Consider the following 18438-nt stretch of genomic DNA (forward strand, 5'->3'; position numbering starts at 1 on the left):
GGCCGAGGCCGCTCATAAAGCACTTTCTCTCTGAAGTCTGCGCGCCTTTCTTGGGAGGGAGGGAGGCCAGCCTTGGGGCCTGCGGGGTGGGGCCGCTCGGCCTGTGCTCCGCTTCCTGTGGGGAGCCTGGGGCCAGGACACCCCAACTTCCCCACAGCTCCTTAGGGTGAGGATGCGGCCCTCAGAGGCCCGGGCCACGGCGGGCTTCTCCCGGGGAATTGGAGTAAGCGAACGTGCGAATGCGGCGCATCCCCAGGAGAGCAGGCTGAGCCCACGCAGCCTGGGGTCCCTGGCAGTGTCTTGGGGTTGCTCAGGGGCGCGGGAGGCAGGAAGGCCGAGGAGGGCAGGCCGCTGTGCCCGCAAGGCCGCCAAAGGAGTGGGACGGGGGTTGGGGCAAGTGAGGCCTGAGAGCGAGGGCCGACACCGGAGTTGGGGGAGGAGCTGCTGGTGCCAACAGAAGGGACAGAGCGGAGCTGGTGGACACCCCGGGCAATGGCAAGCACTCCCTTGGCCGCAGCGACGCCCGGTCCTGCTAGACCAGGAGCCCGAGACCTGGCAGGCCAGGAAGAGCCCAGCCAGCACGGGGTCCGCGGCCGCCCTTCTTTCCCTGGCCTCCACCCAGAGCACGCGGGCAGGCCTCGTCCACTAGGGGCCAGCTGTGGAAGGACATGCCAGAGCTTTCCTCCAAGAACGTTTTACTGCCATCTTAAAACGTGTTAACAACTTTGTACAAAACCCACCGTAGCCAAGAGCTTGCACACCGGCTCTGAGGGGCCCGGGGCCATGGATGCCCTGACTGAGGGTCAGAAGGTGTGAAGCAGGAGCCTGAAGATTAAGAGTAGAAAAAACCCTGCCCCGATCTCACTCCACACCGAGGCCAGTCTGCCGGCGGCGAGCGCGGGACGCTGTGTGTCGAGGGTGCGCCGTCCACACTGGCCTCTGATGGTCGCCCCCTCCACTCCCTGCACGGCAAGTCTGACACATTCGAAAAAATACAGCCTTTCCTTCCACAGCAAGAAAAATGTGGTTTAATTCTACAAATTTACAAGCCAAGACGAAATACAACGTGGAAAAGCGAACCAGGCGGGCAGCCTGAGACTCAAGGCGGAGACCCGTGTCCACACCAGCCTGCGGCAGCTGCGTCCAGGCAGAGCAGGGCCTGGGTCTGGACCCGTGTGCTGCCTCCGGCACCCACCCTGGTCCCGGCCACATCTTGCTGGGAGGCCCCCACGGGGCTGGAGTGGGCTCCGCGCCAGACCTCAGAACTTGAGGCTGAAGCCGGGGCCCGCGGCCGAGGCCCCCTGGCTGGTGGTCGTGAGGTGGAAGCCGGTCTCCTTCAGGTCGTCGTCGCCCTGGGGAGCAAGTGGCACTGTGGGGCCCCGGCCGGGCCGGCCTCGCCTCGGGGAGCCCCCACATCTTCCCTCCTCTGCCAGCCCGGCCCCTCACCAGCTGGCTGTACCCCAGGCCTCCCTCTGGGGGCCGTGGGCTTGTGCCACGCTTGACCCTTTGCTGCTCACTCTTGGCGGGCCACGTGGGGAACATCGAGGGGTCGATGGGGAGAGGGGTCTCTCGGAAATACTCATGCTTGAGGCCGTCCTCTGCACTGACTCTCCGCCCAGGGAAGTAGGTTAGGAACCTGGGGGAAGAAGAGCCCTTGCCGTTCAGCAGGGGGGTGGGGGTGAGGGCACGGGGGAGGGGCTGCGCCCACAGGTTCACACACTTGTTCATGAGGTCAAAGCCCTGGTCTGACAGCAGCGCCCCAAAGCGTTTGCGGAGGTTGTTGTAGGGATACTCGGTGAAGGTCATCTTCTTGACTGCGGGGAGGTCATTGTAGCCGGGCCAGATCTTCTCACTGGGGGTACCCAGGTCCTGAGAGACAGACAGGTCTCAGAAAGGCCCCCGGTCTGCACGGGAGGGTCCAGTCCCGGGTGCCAGCATGTACCAGGCGGGGCACTTTGCAGGCAGGAGCCACAGACGCACCTTAAACACTTTGTTGATCTGATCGATTTCTGACTTCCCAGGGAAAAGCGGCTTCTGGGTCAGCAGCTCCCCAAAGATGCAGCCCACCGACCACATGTCCACAGCTGTGGAGTACTCCTGGGGGGCCAGGGGTGCGCTCAGGGGGCTGCATGGGCGGCGAGCACAGGTCAGGTCCCCCAGCCCCCAACACTCACCTTGGCGCCAAGCAGCAGCTCCGGGGCACGGTACCACAGGGTCACCACGACAGGGGTGTAGGCCTTCAGAGGGGACCCATATTCCCTTGCCAGCCCGAAGTCCCCGACCTGAAAGGACCAAGGGCTGTGGGCAGGACTGAGGCCCAGGTGTGGGCAGCCCTGAGGGGGAGCTGCGGGGACCCACCTTGAGGATGCCTGCATGGCTGAGCAGCAGGTTGGAGGTCTTGAGGTCCCGGTGCAGGATCCAGTTATCATGCAGGTGCTTCACGCCGCGCAGCAGCTGGATCATCAGGGTCTTCACCTCCCCTAGAGGGCAGCGGGGTCACGGCCCTGGGTCATCTGCCTGCCTCGGCAGCGACCAGGCTCTCCAGGGCACATCCGAACGCGCCTGGCTCAGCACAGCTCTGAGGGGCGCGCCTCAGTTACAGGGTCAGGGACATGCCTGCAGCCCAGGTGGCCCGAGGGTGGGCGGTTCCCGTTGGGGGACAGCGGCCAGAGGGCCACGGCTGCAGGAGTGACTCGGGGCCGTGCCCGCCATGCCACGGGCCCCACCTGGCAAGAAAGGCTGCTTCATGGTCTCCATCAGACTCTTGAGGTCGTGTTCCACGTAGTTCATCACGATGTAGATCTTGTCCATGTTGCTGCCCACAACAATTTCCTGAGAGACAAAAGCCAGCGGGTGGGTCACCTGGGGGTCCCCCTCTCGGCCCCAGCCCCGTGACCGCGGACTCCTGGGGCCTAGACACACGCAGATAGCAGGGACCTGTTAGGGTCAGGTGTGGTAACCTTCAAGGGGCTGATGTAGCGGGGCCACGAAGACTCCGTTTTTGCACAACACAGGTGAGCGCGACCCCCAGGCTGCCCTTGGGCACAGGCCCGGGAGGCCTTACCCGGACTGTGACGATGTTGGGGTGCTGCGCCTTCAGGATGGTGTTGATCTCCCTCAGAGAGGTGATCGGAAAGCCCTCTTTCTCCTTCTCCATCTTCAGCCGCTTCAAAGCCACAATTTCATCTGAAAACAGTTGGGAGGCAGGTTGAGGACACCTCCTTCCACACATACGCACGTGGCTGGGACTCGGGAAGGGCTTCTTGTGCACAGGGAAGTCTTTTTTTTTTTTTTTAATTAAATTAAATTAGTTTATTTGACAGACAGAGATCAGAAGCAGGCAGAGAGGCAGGCAGAGAGAGAGAGAGAAGGAAGCAGGCTCCCTGCTGAGCAGAGCGCCATGTGGGGCTCTATCCCAGGACCCTGAGATCATGACCCAAGCCGAAGGCAGAGGCTCAACCCACTGAGCCACCCGGTGCCCCGAGAAGTCTTGTTTTAACGGATGTCTCACATCCACACCAAGAGAAAAAGCCCAAACCTGAACGAAACACGAGGCCTATTTCCAAACCAGCTTTCCTCCCAAACAGGTAAGGGTTTCCCATCCTCTCTGACCCTGCTGTGGTTCGCCAGGAGACACCGCGAACCTCAACATCCCAACACAGAAACATTCACCAGGGTCTCAGGATCTCAAGTGGCCTCCCTGAGTTTCCAAGACCCAGATGCGGTGCCAGGGAAGCTTCCAGGCCACGGCTCACGCACCTGTTCAGGTGCTAGCACTTGAAGTGGACTCCACACCCCTCCCTGGAGCCGAGGCACCTGCTGCCACAAGCAAGCAGCCGAGCCTCACGGTCAGGCTGACCTCTGGACTCCACAGACATCAAGGAGTCAACTGCTCAGGGGCCCGGGAGTCCTTAGCTGGTGCTCGCCAGGTAAGGCGAGGCCGTGACTGGGCATCTGTGGAGGGAAGACTCCCAGGAGGGTAGGAACCGTGTGTTCAATGACCTAGACTCTGAGGGTGCCAAGGGCGAGGATGGCCCGGGCTTGGATCTCAGTCCCTGCAAGCTCCCTGTGGCTTAGGCAGAACGCCCGGCCTGCCTCCCTCCCAGAGTCCTCGTGGGCCCAGCAAGACCGTGCAGGGGAAACATGCCAGGCCTGAGAAAGTGCGGTGGGAATGCCCAGTGCTCCTCAGGAGAGACTCCTTCCTGCCTGAGGAGAGGTTCCCTGTGCCACCCCGCTCCTGCCCCACGTCTCCCTGCCCCACCCTGGGGGACCACGCGACACCGCACGCACCTGTTTTCTTGTCCTTTGCTCTGTACACCACCCCGTAAGTGCCTTCCTCGATCCTGTTCAGGCACTGGAACTCCTCCACGCTGCGACAACCCTGGAAGGAAGCAGGCCGTGAGGAGGCCGCGGCCGCGCTCACACCGGCATGGAGCTGGGGCAGCAGGCCCTGCCCCCAAGTGTCTGGGGGCGCTGCCCAGCGGCCCTCCCGCCCGGCTTCCTCAGTGAGCAGTGCTCCTAGATCAAGAAATAAAACCCCCTGCCACAAAACCTGGTCCCGGGTGCGCCCTCCTGAGCCCAGCCCGGTCTGCCTGCTCTGCGCTAAGATAACACCAGGGATGACACCGCCAAAGCCCCGGCACCTTGCCCTGCGGCACGGGTGACCCCGGTGGCAGGTGCCCACAGCAGAGGCCCCACTCTCAACCCCCAGCCCCGTCCGCCATCTGCCAAGCCGAGCCAGCCCTGGGGCGCAGGGACGCCGGACCTGCAGGGCAGGGAGGTACTTGGGCAGCTCCTGTTTGAGTTCAATGGGTGACAAGGCGGGAGAGTCGGGCACAAAGTCGCCTTCGGTCAGGGCGCTGCTCTGTGGCGTGCCCTCGCCGGCTTCTTCCTCCCCTTCCTCACTTTCTCCGGAGTCTCGGTCAAATCGGGACTCTGGAACTTCAAACGTTAAACCCAACTGTGGAACCAGGAATAAGCAATGTCATCGTCCCTCTCGTGCTCTGGGGTAGGGTGGGGGCACCAAGTGCATGCCAGAGCCGCAGAGGCGACCCCAGATGTGTGTACCCCACCACTCTGGACAGAGGGCACTGGGGCCTGGGGGTTCACCAGCACAGCCGGGGGCCTGGGAGCCGCTGACCGGAGCCAGGGCTCAAAGGCGGCACAGCCGGGACTCGTCTCTTGGGCCGAGGGCCCAGCCCGGCTGCTGCGCCCCCTGCCGTGTCTAAGCCACGGGGATGCCGAGGACTCGGGGATGCCGGCCCTCCACGGTCACGAGCGGGTCTCTCAGGGAGCCGGCTGCCTGGGCCTCGGGCGAGGGGCGCGCACAGAAGACGGTGACCTGCGGGCTTTGGAAAGGGTCACGGAGCGGAGGGACCGCCTCGCGGGGCGCCGCTCACCGACCAGGACGCGGTTCTCGCTGCGCTCGCCGTCCCCGCTCATCTCGTCCTCACTCACGTCCTCTGCAAGACAGAGCGGGCGGCCGTCGCTCACACCTGCAGGCCCGGGCCCGAGGGTTCGGGCTCGGCCTCTTTCTAGGGCTCTTCAGACCCTCCACGGCACAAACAAGGGTCTGCTCTAGCTAACGAAAAGCAAGAACCGCTGTAAAAAAATCACCTTTGGGGCCTTATGGGAACCCCCGATACCAAAGCATTTTCCATTTGGGAGTATTTTTGATCCGAGGGCGCCAGTGATCCCTCCGAAGCCTGAAGAGACCGTGGGAGCCCCGCGCCTCCTCACCGGCCGACTGTCCCGACGCGTCCTCGGAGTTGCTGCCCGTCTCCTCCTCCTCCTCCTCCTCCTCCTCCTCCGACTCTTCGCTGCTGCTGCCCTCCTCCTCCTCCTCCTCCTCGTCTTCCTCCTCCTCCTCCTCCTCCTCCGAACCTGACCCCGACTCGGCTGTGGGAAGGAAGCAGCTGAAGCGCACAGCGGGGACGAGTGCCCCCGGCGCGGCCGCGGAGCCGGCGCTCACCTGACGAGGACTCGGCAGAGCTGGTTTTCCTCTCGCTGTCGCTGACGTCCTGCAGGTCGGACAGCAGGTCTCGCTCCTCCGTCTTCTCTTCTTTCACTTAGAAACAAACCATCAAAGTTGAACGCGGGACGCGTCTGACCACAAACAAGACCCGACAGCACCTTTCCTGCGGAGGCCGACGGGGGCCTGGGTGACACGCGGCCCCCCACGGAGCGGGAGGACGGCTCTCGACCCCCCTACGAGGGGCTCCGACACATACAAGCTCCACACTAACGACGGGCCCACCGTGGGCTCCGGGAGTCCTACAGCCCATCTCACTGCACAACAAAAGCACGTTTTCGTGACGTCTTCGTTTGCCGAGAGCCAGGCCCCGCGCCCGCACCTGGCTTCCGGCCGTCGGTCAGCTCGAACCTCTCTCGGGGCGGCCGCAGCGGGCTGCGGCTCCAGTGGCCGGCTTTCACCTTGTCACCGTAGTCCTCCCTCATCGCTCGGTGATGTGCGGACACTGGGGCACAAAACACAGCAGGAGGCGGGGCTGGCGGCACCCTCTCCAGCAGGGCCCTGCCCCGGTCGGGTCTCAGCCGCTCCCCTGCCGGTGATGACGCAGAACGTGTGCTCATAGCTCTGGCGACAGAGGCTGGAGGCTGTCCCTGAGGACCCACAAGGACCTTCCAGACTCCCCTCCATTGGTCAGAAAGGAAGGGGCCACGACCCACCTCTTCAAGCCTGTGCCGGGCCAGTGTGGGCAGCAGAAACGGCGGCCCAGCGCCGGGCCCGGGAAGGCCCCGCCACGCACCCTCGCTGCACACCTCAAGTGCCCACGGCCTTCCTGGGCCAGGGACCGCACGGTCAGGCTCAACTGCTGAGCCCCAGGGCCTGCCCCCGTGTCGCATGGCCACCGGCCAGAGCACCTCGTCCCTCAGTGTCACTCGTGCGGCCCTGAGCTCACCCGGGAGCAGCACCCCAGCCACAAGGCGCTCCCGCCCCCACCTTCCCTGCGGGCCTCGCGCTCCTTGCGCCGCTCCTCGGCCCGCCGCTCCCGCTCCTTCTGCTCCCGCTGCTCCTTCTGCTGCTCCCGCATCTTCCGCTCTCGCTCCCGCTTCCTCTCCAGCTGCTCAAGGCGGTCCCTGAAAGGGGCACAGGCCAACGCTCTCTCCAGTTTCCCTTTCTGACCCCAAGTGCTTTCTGTTCAAATTTAGAAATTGCCCATTTAGGTTATTCAAACCATAAAGGGCTTTCTCAAAGCCACCAACATCCAGAGCACACGTCCTGACAGACGCGAGAGAACCAAGCAAGGGGTGCCTGGGGGGCGTGCAGTCGTTGAACCTCAGACTCTTGATCTGGGCTCGGGTCATGACCTTGGGGTCAGGAGACTGAGCCCCGCGAAAGGCTCCATGGTCGGTGCAGAGTCTGCTGAGCTCCCTATCTCTGCACCCCCCCGCCCACCCCCCCCCCCCCCCGTTTGTACACTTTCTCTCGCTCAAATAAAAGTTTTTTGTAAAACATTTGTATCGATTTGACAGAGACTGAGAGGTTGAGAGAGGGAGCCCACGCACAAGCAGCAGAACAGCAGGCAGAGGGAGAGGACCCAGCAGGCTCCCCACCAAGCAGGGAACCCGACGTGGGGCTTGATCCCAGGAAGCCAGAATCATGCCCTGGGCTGAAGAGGGAGGCTTCACCGACTGAGCCACCCAGGCGCCCCTCAAATGAATAGAGTCTTTAAAAAAGAAGAAGAAAGGGGCGCCTGGGTGGCTCAGGGGGTTAAAGCCTCTGCCTTTGGCTCGGGTCATGACCGTGGGAGCCTGGGATTGAGCCCTGCATCGGGCTCTCTGCTCGGCGGGAGCTTCCCTTCCTCTCCCTCTGCCTGCCCCTCTGCCTACTTGTGATCTCTGTCAAATAAATGAATGGAGTCTTTTAAAAAGAAGAGGAGGAGGAGGAGTTAGAAAGCCAATGCCGGCAGATGAGCCCAGTGCTCCGGACGCCGGTCTGGCGGGCCTGCTAGGCGTGGCCGGCAGCACAGCTTGCATCCACCTTTATGGCGGTCTAGGTCTTCAGGGCCGACAGCGAGGATGGACGAGTCCACCTGCGGAAGGTGTGGAGGATCTGGACGCAGGCCTGGGCCCTGTGGCTCCTCCTCACTGGATTCTGTGGCAGACGGACCCCCGGTTGATCCGCCAGCCCAGCAGGCACAAGTGTGGCATGTGAAGGGCAGTGGGCAGAAGCTGCTTCATGAAGGCGGCGAGTCACCAAGGACCACACGCGCGGCCTGCCCCACAACACAGGCAAACAATGCAAATGGGCCAGATGCAGTAAACTTTCATGTCCCTACAGTTATGTCCAAATATAAAAGAGCCAGTACGTTGAAAAAGAAGAAAGTGCGCACCAGTATACTCAAACGGAAATGAGCACAAACAATGGCGAAAACGGAACAAGGCTCACGGCCCAGTCCCCGGGCCTGTGCTGACTCTGGGGCCCATCCGAGGGCCCTGCTGCGGAAGCCCGGGATTCTAGGAACTATTAAGTGCCCGAGTCCAAACTGTTGTGAGATAAAAGCTGTAACATAACAGGAGATCCAACCAGAGAATTCCATTTCTCATAAACTTATGAAGTCGTGCAACGACTTTACAAGCTAGTTCCAAAATGCGCCCATCGCCTGGCAGGCCCCCTCGCGCCCACCGGTGGCCAGCTCCTCGCCTGCCCCACGAGCCTGATTCTTTGTGTTTGGGATTCTGTGGATATTCCTTCTGCTTTCTTTGGTTTGAGTCTGCCTGTCTCTTCTGCTAAGGGTAGAGGCTCGGCTGCTGACCTGACAACTTCGCTGTTCTCAGTGCCTAAAAGCCAAAACATTTCACTCCATGCACAGCCTTTTCTGCATCACTAACTCTGGGCATCCTGCTTCTGTTTTCATTCAGTTCAAAATGTTGTTTTTTCTTCTTCCAGTAGGTTTCATGCTCAGGGAGATGCCCAATGTGCGGCTTGAACTCACGACCCCGAGACCAAGACCTGAGTTGAGATCAAGTTGGAAGCTTGACCGACTGAGCCCCCAGGCACTTGTGTTTCCTTTTGATTTATTTGGGCCATAGGTTATTCAGAAAAGGACTGTGGGATTTCTAAACATTTGAGGATTCCCTCAAGTTTGTTTCTTTGTGTTGATTTCTACTTTAACCCTTTTGTGGGAAGAGGGTATACTTTGTACGACCTCAGTTCTCAGATCTGAAACCTGCTGTGTGGCCCACGCAGGATCCACGCGGCACGACCTTCCCTTTCCGAGTGTGTAGCCTGCAGCTGGCAGTGGGGCGCAACGTGCAAGGTCAGTGAGACCGAGCCCGTGCAGGCCACTTTCGGGATGTTTTACATCCTTTTCTCTGGTTGTTCTGCCAACACGGACAACATGGTATTGAAATTGCAACTGGCACTGAAGAACGACCCACTTCTCCCGTCAGCGGTCAGGCACGTACACGTTTGCTGCCATCACTCCCTTCTGCTGTACGGACCCTTCTGTCCTTGGGAAGCCCTGTGTCGGCGCTGGTCTGACTTCTGTCAGGTAACTGATGTCTCGCCTGAGCCACCTGCGCTCTGCGGCTGCTGTGGGTGTGGGATATCCCTGTCCGTATGTTTACTTTTGACTTATTTTTGTCCTGGACTAAGAGGTTCTCTTTATAGACAATGTACTGGATCTTGCTTTGCTGTCGAAGAACCTCTCCTCTGGGGTACACAAACCATTCCACGTTTCACGTAATTATGGATTTGGCTGAATTTGCTTCCTGTTACTCTTTGAATTTTACACCTTCCGTCTTTTTGGTTTAAGTAAGGCTCTCCAGAAAACCCTGCCGAGTCCCGTTTGCACTAGTCAGTCCCGCTCTTCGTGGCTGCTCCAGGATGGGCAGCGCGCATCTTCTCAGACTGACTTCATCCCAGGGAATGCCGGAGCCCCGTGCAGAACGGCTCGGGCCCTCCCTGTTCTCCGTGCAGCCCACACGCGCGGGGTCACACCACAGCATTTCACCCATCACTGTTTCATGCAATTGTGTCTCTTATGGAAACTAAGATGTGAGAAGAAACATTTGTAGATTCTGTTACGTCAACCCGAGCCTTTACCATTTCCAGTGCTCGTCTTTTCTTCCTGAATTTGATACCTTCTGCTGTCATTTCCACTCAACATGAAGGTCTTCCTGGAGTATTTAAGGCAGGTCTTGTTAATAATGAATTCCACTGATTTATCTTTCTTATTCCCCTCACTTTGGAAGAATTTTGCTGGACACAAAATTCCTGGTTGCCAGGCTTTCTTTCGGCAGTGGGGCCTGCCACGCCACCGCCTTCTGGCCCCCACTGACTCTGAGAAGTCAGCCAGCAATCGCACTGAAGCCCTCCTTCTACGTAGATTTTTCTCCTGCTTCCTTTCAGGATTTTTCTCTGGCTTTCACCAGTTTCACTGTGATGTCACTCTATGAATCCTACTTGGGGTACTGAGCTTCTAGGATGTGTAGATAAATGCTTATCATCAAATCTGGGACGTTCTCGGGCATTGTTTAAAGAAACATCTTTGTGCTGCTTCGCTCTTCACTCCTGGGACTGCCAATTACATGGGTGTGGGCAGAACAGACGCTGCCCCACAGATTTTTTTTTTTTTTTTTTAAAGATTTTATTTCTTTATTTGGCAGAGAGAGAGATCACAAGTAGGCAGAGAGGCAGGCAGAGAGAGAGAGAGGAGGAAACAGGCTCCCTGCTGAGTAGAGAACCCGATGCGGGACTCGATCCCAGGACCCTGAGATCATGACCTGAGCCGAAGGCAGCGCCTTAACCCACTGAGCCACCCAGGCGCCCAGATTTTTGTTTTTTAAAGATTTTATTTATCTATTCGACAGATAGAGACCACAAGTATGCAGAGAGGCAGGCAGAGAAAGGAGGAAGCAGGCTCCCCGCTGAGCAGAGAGCCCGATTTGGGGCTCGATCCCAGGAGCCTGGGATCATGACCTGAGCTGAAGGCAGAAGCTTTAGCCCACTGAGCCCCCCAGGCGCCCCAAGTCCCACAGATCTTTGAGGCTCTGTTCATCCTTTGTTAATTCTCTCCATTCTTCAGAAAGCCTAATTTCTATTGCTCCATCTCAAGTTCCTTGCTAATGTGGAACACTCAGTTTCTACTGACGCTTTTCTTCCTTCATACAGAGTCACACTTTCCTATTTCTTTTATGTCTTAAAACCTTTTGTTGAAAACTGGACATACTTCAGGGGCGCCTGGTGACTCAGTGGGTTAAAGCCTCTGCCTTCAGCTTGGGTCGTGGTTTTGGGGTCCTGGGATGGAGCCCCCCCTCCCTGGTCAGGCTCTCTGTGCTGCGGGGAGTCTGCTTCCCCACCTCTCTCTGCCTACTTGTGAAATTTGTTGAATAAATAAATAAAAATCTTAAGAAAAAAAAAAAAAGAAAGAAAGAAAACTGGACATATTTCAGGGGCACTCTAACAAAATCTTTTTTTTTTAAGACGCTGAGTGAGTGAGAGACAGAGCGCGCGCGCACACATGCAGGGGAAGCAGCAGGCAGAGGGAGAGGCAGACTCCCCGCTGAGCAGGGAGGCCAACGCAGGGCTTGATCCCATGACCCTGGGCTGAAGGCAGACACTTAACCGACTAAATGACCCAGCCGGCCCTCTAACAAAAATCTTAAAGAAAAGAAAGAAAGAAGAGAGAGAAAACTGGACATTTCGGGTAACACATTGTAGCAAGTCTGGATTCTCATTTTTCCTCTTAGTTGCTGTTTGGTAACACGCTGTGCTAATCTGTGAACTCCGTCTCCCGTCTCCCGACTAGAGTGCGGCCACTGCTCTTTTTTTCTGATACGTTTTTTATTTTCAAGCTTGGCTTCCTTGGGTCACCGCTGTGTGTGCACAGCTGCGCGGTCAGCCCATCCTAAACAGAGTCAGCGCAGAGCCGGGCAAACGTGGGGGATTCACATGCTCGCCATGAACCTGGCCACAAAGCTCCGCTCACCTCGTGATCGCCGACCTTCACCTGAAGACTCTGTTTGCCTCGTCCCACACCACCTCCACGAGAACAAAGGCTCTTCTCATACCTGTCTCAGTTCTCTCAGTTCACCCCTTCGCCCTTTGTTGCCGGAATGTCAGCAATATCCCCCCTCCGACTTCTCCCTTCCTTGTAGCAGGCCAGCCACCAAGCTTTCTCTGGAAATGACCTCAAGAGACAGAGGTGGCCCTCTTATTCATATCTGGCCCTTATGAACAGATCTGGGGCTATACAGATGCTTTCCTCTAGGAATCTGAGCCCACAGAGGTGTACTTGGAGACAAAGGTCCAAGAGTCTGGTGTCTCAGCTCCCAGGCCTTTGGATTTCCCTTTGTTTTGTTTGAAAGAACTGCAGTGTAACCTGCAATCTACAGTCTTTCAGAGAACCCCGAGCGATGTATTCCCTTAGTTTTCCTGGCTTAGGCCACCTAGAACAGAGCTTGGTACAGACCATGCACTCCGTAAGTACTTCTGCAGAGATCACCCTAAACCAGACTTCTCTTGGGTGTAGAACTCCTATATGTGCACTGGGCTATCTCCGAGAGAGAGAGCACCCCCGCCCCGTCCTCTCAAGAGGCGTACCCCACCCTGACGCATCAAGCTCAGAGTATTTACAGCTCCTCCTGCTCCATCACCAGCTGAGAGGCCCAGGAAGATCACTTCTCCCTCCTCCATCTTCCTTCCCCTCTCCACGGTCAGGCGTTTGGCCCCAAAACTTCATTCCTTTGTCTGAATTCCTATCACACACCCAGCTCCTGCCAGCAATGCCCCTTCCTTCAGGTCCACATCACACTCTTACACGGAATCTCAGGCAACTGCTGGCCTGGCCTGGCTCCTGAGCACCTTCCCCAGCAGCTTCCACCCGGAGAAACCGACACCCAGAGTTCCATTCCCTTCATGATCTTTTCTCAGGAAGATTCACACCTATTTCTGTCTTTGGGGTACAGTAAAAACTTAATCCCAGGGTGCCTGGGTGGCTCAGTGGGTTGAAGCCTGTGCCTTCAGCTTGGGTCATGATCCCAGAGTCCTGGGATCGAGCCCCATATCGGGCTCTCTGCTCCGCGGGGAGCCTGCCCCCCCCCACCCTCTCTGCCTGCCAAATAAATAAATAAAATCTTTAAAAAAAAAAAAATCACCTTAATCCCTTCAGGACAAATCTCTTGACAAGCACCACCCCAGGTTCACTGCACTGGGACTCTGGGCCCATAAACCACTTCCGTGTCACATCTGGGTTATGCTGCCAGGTCACTATGTGTCAAGATGGTCTCTTCTGCCACTCTGACAGCCTGCTATCCCCAGGAGCGCTCCGTTTGGGCTCCTTAAAAATGTGTCCCCTCACCTCTCCCTTCTGGAGTGCTCCCGGGCCATCTCCCTCCTCTTCTGCCTCTCCCACTCCCGACGAGCCTTGTCCTGCTCCTCTCGGTGCCGCTTCCGGCGCTCGTGCTCTCGCTCCTTGTCCTTTGCTCTGGCATGCTTCCCTAAGGAGAAACAAAGGGTCACGCAAAGGGGCCCAATTCCCAAAACATAATGTGCAAATACACAGTGAAGAGAAGCATTTTAATGAATGACGTGGAGCCTCCAAGTCAGGGGGAGATAAGGTGGTGGCCACTGAAGAGAACTGTAACTTCACCCTGCCCTTCACCTTTCTGTATTAAACAGCCTACGAATGGATGACAGCTGAGCCCTGAACACAGGGCAGGGGCACACGCGCCCCGACACAGCCGGAAACCCAAGGGTGAGTATGAGTCCTGAGCACTCGACTACGAACAGCCTACTGCCGACCAGAGGCTTTACTGACGACGTGTCTTCTGTGTCACATGTGTTCCCTACTGTACTCTAACAACTGCATGAGCTACATCCAAGAGATTACTGTCGGAGAAACAAGGAGGGAAAGTGCATTTACGGCACCGTCCTGCAGTTACTAGGAAACATCCATGGACAAGCGGACCACGGAGTTCCAGCCCGTGCTGTTCAAGGGTCAGCTGTACATCAGTTCTGTAATTAAGCACCACCACCAGCATCGTTCGTAAAGAACACAGGACAGAGCTCAGCTCCTGGTGGATTTCCATCTTGTGTGACAAACCACGCACATCAACTGCTTTTGTAACAATGACACCTAAAGCTGGTGCCGGGGCCATGTTTCCCAACACCCTAAGAACCCTTAATAATGGTGGGAGACCAAACTCATTGGGACTTGATCAAAGATCTTTCTTTCTTCAGGTAATTCAACACTGGATCGCTATAAAAAATACATACAAATCCCCTACATTTGTCGAATTAACATAGTATTACATTTAAACGAACTAACCCACAACAATGTAAGAAGGAGAAAAAGACACCAGAAGAAAAATGATACAGCTATTTGGAATGATCTATAATAAATTTAGGCTTTCAGCTAAAATTTTTACTTTCTCTTCTCTTTCAACTGTCCTCTGGATGAATCAGCAGACCGTGATCCAGGAACACACCACACCTGAACATGGTACCAAAAAGAAGTAAAGGTAAAAACAAGAAAAACTTCTGTACCCCCTTCTGCTGAATGGCTACGATGCCTACGTTTCTCTTTCCTCTTTTCATCTTTCCTGTGATGAGCCTTTTCTTTCCGAGACACTTGCTGCGGAGGTTTGATAGCCAAAGAGTCATCCTCCTCGCCTCTGAAATACACGACAGCATCACATCATGCTCCTGAGTCACGCGGGGAGGCGGGGCGCTGCGGAGCTCCTCCGCCCCAGAGACGCACCCTTCAGAGCACAGGAGTTCCATCTGACCCACCATTTGAAGCACTGTTAGCTATTAAACTTAAGCCAAAACGGATTATCAAATACAGACTCAGATCAGAAGTGTAAGTGAAAAATCCACATCCACAGGGAACAGTCCGTCCCAGGGAAGCTAAGGGGGCGATGGACATGTTCATTACCGTGACCACGACCGCACAAGTACGGACAAGTACCTGAAACCGCACACTCCGCGTATACATACGTACACACCTTATCGTTTTCGTCTCAGTAGAGGTGTTAAGATACAGGCATCACAATCTTAAGAAAGCTTAATGACCCCAAAGGGCCCCTCAACAATATCTTCAGCCGCCTGCATGACTGGAACCCCAGAAGACTTGATCTAGGTCTCTGTACCTTACTTCCCGGTCACGCTGGCTTTAACTCTCTGATGACGGATCATTTGGTGCTGACCATGTGTACAAGAACGAATCAAAAATATAAATAAAAATCCCTACAAATAAGTGAACAAATGAATAAATGTAGCTTGTGGTTGGTGTGAGCTTAACTGAAGGCGGAGTGCGAGAAAAGAGATACACACGCAGCGAACTCCTAAGACGGGTGAGGGGGCGGCGATCACACAGAGTCCGCCTCGACTGGGAGGCACACCTGAGGTCACAGCTACAGACGTTTCCCAAGTAACGCGGAGAAGAGCCCACGGGGCCCCCAGCCCGGTGGTGGGACCCAGCCCGCCGGAGCGAAGAGCACGTGCGGCCTGGCCCGTCCTCCTGGCCGAGCCCCTCGCCCCCACCTGTCTTCCATGGAGTCCTCTCGTCTGTACGGGGAGTTCCGGATCGTGATCTCCATGCGGTGGTCCCTCAGCTCCCCTTCCTCCAGGGAATCCCGCTTGGAGTCGCGGTCATCGGACTAAAGCAAGGAGAGAGTCGCTCCCTGTCAGGGACGGTCGTCCCGGCGGCAGCCCGTCTCCCGCCCCGTCTCCCGCCTGCTCCGAGGGCCGCGCCCCTGCCCGCCGGCGCTCGCGGAGCCGAGGGGCTCTGCAAACCCGGCCTGACCCGGGAAGTCGGGGCCAGCGCGGCGCCGCAGCGACTCCACTCCAGGCCGAGCGGCCCGGGTCCGCGCGCCCGACCGCGGCCACACGCGCCCCGCGCCCGGCTCCTCCGGCCGCCGCCGCACGCACGGGAGGGGACGAAGACGAAACGTTCAGCCCAGGGCGGCCCGCGCGGACGGAGCGGGCCGCGGTGTCCGCCGCACGAGCACCGCGGGGCGAGTCCGCCGCGCCTGGACGCAGGCTCTGGGCTCGCGCCTGCACGTCTTCGCCGAGCTCGGCCCGGCGCGCCCCTGAGACCGCGGGGTCCGTACGCGCTGCTCCCGCGGGACAACGAGCGCAGAGAACCGACGTCTCGGGACACGCTCGCACCGGGCGGCTCACGTTTTTCAGGCGCTTGATCTCCGCCTTCTCCTCCTGCTCCTTCCGCCGCTTCTTCTCCTGCAGGATCTCATCTAACGTCTTCACCTTCCAGGAGTCCTTCTCATCCCCCATTGGCGTGAGGGCGCTGCGGGGGCACGGCCGGCGCGTCAGGACGCGGCGCCCCGACTCCGGCCCCGGCCCCGGCCCGTCAGGACGCGGCGCCCCGACTCCGGCCCCGGCCCCGGCCCGTCAGGACGCGGCGCCCCGACTCCGGCCCCGGCCCCGGCCCGTCAGGACGCGGCGCCCCGACTCCGGCCCCGGCCCCGGCCCGTCAGGACGCGGCGCCCCGACTCCGGCCCGCCCCGGCCCGGCCCGCGCCGCCGCCGACACACAGCCCCGCGGGGGCAGCGCCGCCCGCGCTCGGACCGCCGTCGCCGGGGCATCCCCGACGGCCCGCGGCGCGCCCTCGCCCCGGTTACCTCTCCGCCAGAGCTCACGGCAGCCCCGCCGGGGGCTCCATGAGACCCTCCGCGCGCACCGGGCCGGCCGTCGGGAGGGTCCGGGAGCCGGGCTGGGGCGCTGCGACACGGCCGCGACGCCGGGACCCTCGCCGCCGGGGCTCAGCCGCCACGAGCCGGGGTTCGGGCCCGACGCCGCCTCAACCCCAGCTCCGCGCGGGGCGACGAGGCGGGAAGCGACGCCCGGACGGAGAGGCCAGGGAGCTGGCCGCGCCCACCGCTCGTTCCGGCCCTCCGCCACTCACCCCTGCACCGCTGCCGCCGCCGCCGCCACCGCCGCCGCCGCCGGTCCCGGAGCCTGAGGAGAAACAGCGCCCGGCGCGCGCCAGCAGCGTCGCCACTTCCTGCGTCGGCGCCGGCGGATGACACACGGGGGCGGAGCCCGCCGCCGGCTCCCGACCGAGGGCATCCGGCGCGCTGGTGGCGTCACTTCCGTCCTGGAATTCCTGCGGCCGTTCCGCGCCCCCCCCCCCGGCCCGCCCCTGTCCCGCCCGGCGCCAGGCCGGCCTGCGTGGTTTCGGGGGCCACAGAGACCGGGAAGGGGGCGGGAAGGTAGGCGTCCGCACTATGCCGCTCAGTTCGGGCACAAAGAGGGCGACAGGGACGGGCCGGTCGCCCTGGGCTCCTGGGGCCGGGCCTCCCCCGCTTCTCTCCGTCGCGCGGACTGCGGGCGCCCGCGGAGCTCACGGCAGCCCCTCCTGTAGCTCGGCCGCGCCCACACCGGAGGCCCGACGGCCACGCAGGCGGACGGAACCCGAGCCCCGGCGAGGTGTCCCCGCAGCGGGCTTGACCGAGCACTGCCCCGGCGAAGGCCGCAGCCCCGCGCGCGCGCCGCCCCCAGTGCGCTGTAGAGCGACCTCCGCGGGGAAGCCGCGGACACGGGCTCGCCCCGGCAGGTTCACACTCCGCTCCCACGTCGGCAGACGGGGCTCGAAGTAGCCAGTGAACACCGGGTTTCCTCCAAACGAGGAGGGGAGAGTGCGGGGCGCATGGCGGGCTTAGTCGGGGAGCGGGTGGCGGTCGCTCCCACGGGGAGACGGAGCCGCAGCGGGCTGTGGAGGGTCCTTAGTCTTTAACATAGCGGGCGCTTCCGGTCACTATTCCTGTTGTTTAACCAGTAGCATAGTTTCCGACTCCTTTTGGAGTCTGGGCACCGGTCCAGCGCCCAGGAAACCCATAATCAGAACCTCGGGGAAACGAGTACGTTCTGCAGAGACGGCGGTGTCGGAGGCTTTGCACCCAAGCAGCAGGCGGTCAGCAGAACCTCCCCTGGGCCAAGCGGCTCCTCGGCCAGGAGAGGGGACACGGGCAGGTTCGCCGGGGAGCTGGGGCATTCTTACTTCTAAAGCAAGGGAAGGAAGAGGCTCCAACCAGAGCAGGTACGGCCTTTGTGAAGGAATGAAGCCCTCAGTCCACCGGTCACAGGTAGAAGAAAAGAACCCCATGTGCACGAACTCCTGGCCTAGTTTTTCCAACCCAGGAAACCATGAAAACACTTGAGGCCTTGGGAAAGCACACCACCAGCCAGATGTAAAGCGCCACGTGGTGCGTGTGTCAGCCCTACCCGCCCATCCAAGGGGCCACTCACAGGCAGAACCCACTGGTTCTGGGAAAAGCATTTCCAGCGCGGCGGATGTTCTCTGAGCTGCGTGGGACTGTCTCTGATTCACCATGTGTGTTTTTCTTAAATTAAAGACACATTTTGGATTGTGCAAGAATATTCTCAGCTTTCCAGGGCAGATTATTTTAATGCTGATATACAGGAAATTATGACTACTGGAATTAAAAAAA

The 18438-nt window shown here is 59.3% G+C and overlaps 1 protein-coding gene across 2 annotated transcripts; it reads right to left on the reverse strand.

Moving 5' to 3' along the window:
• Positions 1 to 846: 846 nt before the first annotated feature.
• On the reverse strand, positions 847 to 17022 carry LOC131808882 (cyclin-dependent kinase 11B). 2 transcript variants are annotated; one of them, XM_059135100.1, is made up of 20 exons: positions 16893 to 17022; positions 16151 to 16274; positions 15512 to 15627; positions 14513 to 14640; positions 13326 to 13464; positions 6962 to 7098; positions 6354 to 6476; positions 5972 to 6067; positions 5740 to 5898; positions 5400 to 5462; positions 4766 to 4941; positions 4291 to 4381; positions 3065 to 3186; positions 2727 to 2832; positions 2359 to 2480; positions 2175 to 2282; positions 1981 to 2097; positions 1721 to 1869; positions 1518 to 1636; positions 847 to 1352 (listed from the first exon to the last, which is right to left on the reverse strand). In XM_059135100.1, the coding sequence occupies exons 2-20, from the start codon at positions 16259 to 16261 to the stop codon at positions 862 to 864; spliced, it is 2673 nt and encodes an 890-aa protein (XP_058991083.1). In that variant the 5' UTR covers positions 16262 to 16274; positions 16893 to 17022; the 3' UTR covers positions 847 to 861. The 2 variants fall into 2 exon arrangements, with proteins under 2 accessions (XP_058991083.1, XP_058991084.1); XM_059135101.1 differs by having other exon boundaries at positions 1117 to 1352; positions 1447 to 1636.
• Positions 17023 to 18438: the final 1416 nt, after the last annotated feature.

The sequence above is a fragment of the Mustela lutreola genome, chromosome 10, assembly GCF_030435805.1.
Source record: "Mustela lutreola isolate mMusLut2 chromosome 10, mMusLut2.pri, whole genome shotgun sequence".
NCBI lineage: Eukaryota > Metazoa > Chordata > Mammalia > Carnivora > Mustelidae > Mustela > Mustela lutreola.

Bases quoted from the DNA above. Each gene is read 5' to 3' on its own strand.
- LOC131808882 (XM_059135100.1), bottom strand. From the start codon at position 16,261: ATGGGGGATGAGAAGGACTCCTGGAAGGTGAAGACGTTAGATGAGATC. The intron at 13,465-14,512 runs GTACAGAAGTTT...GTTTCTCCTTAG, and splicing joins TAGCCATTCAGCAGAAGGGG to GGAAGCATGCCAGAGCAAAG. The intron at 4,942-5,399 runs GTGAGCGGCGCC...TAACGTTTGAAG, and splicing joins CGAGAACCGCGTCCTGGTCG to TTCCAGAGTCCCGATTTGAC.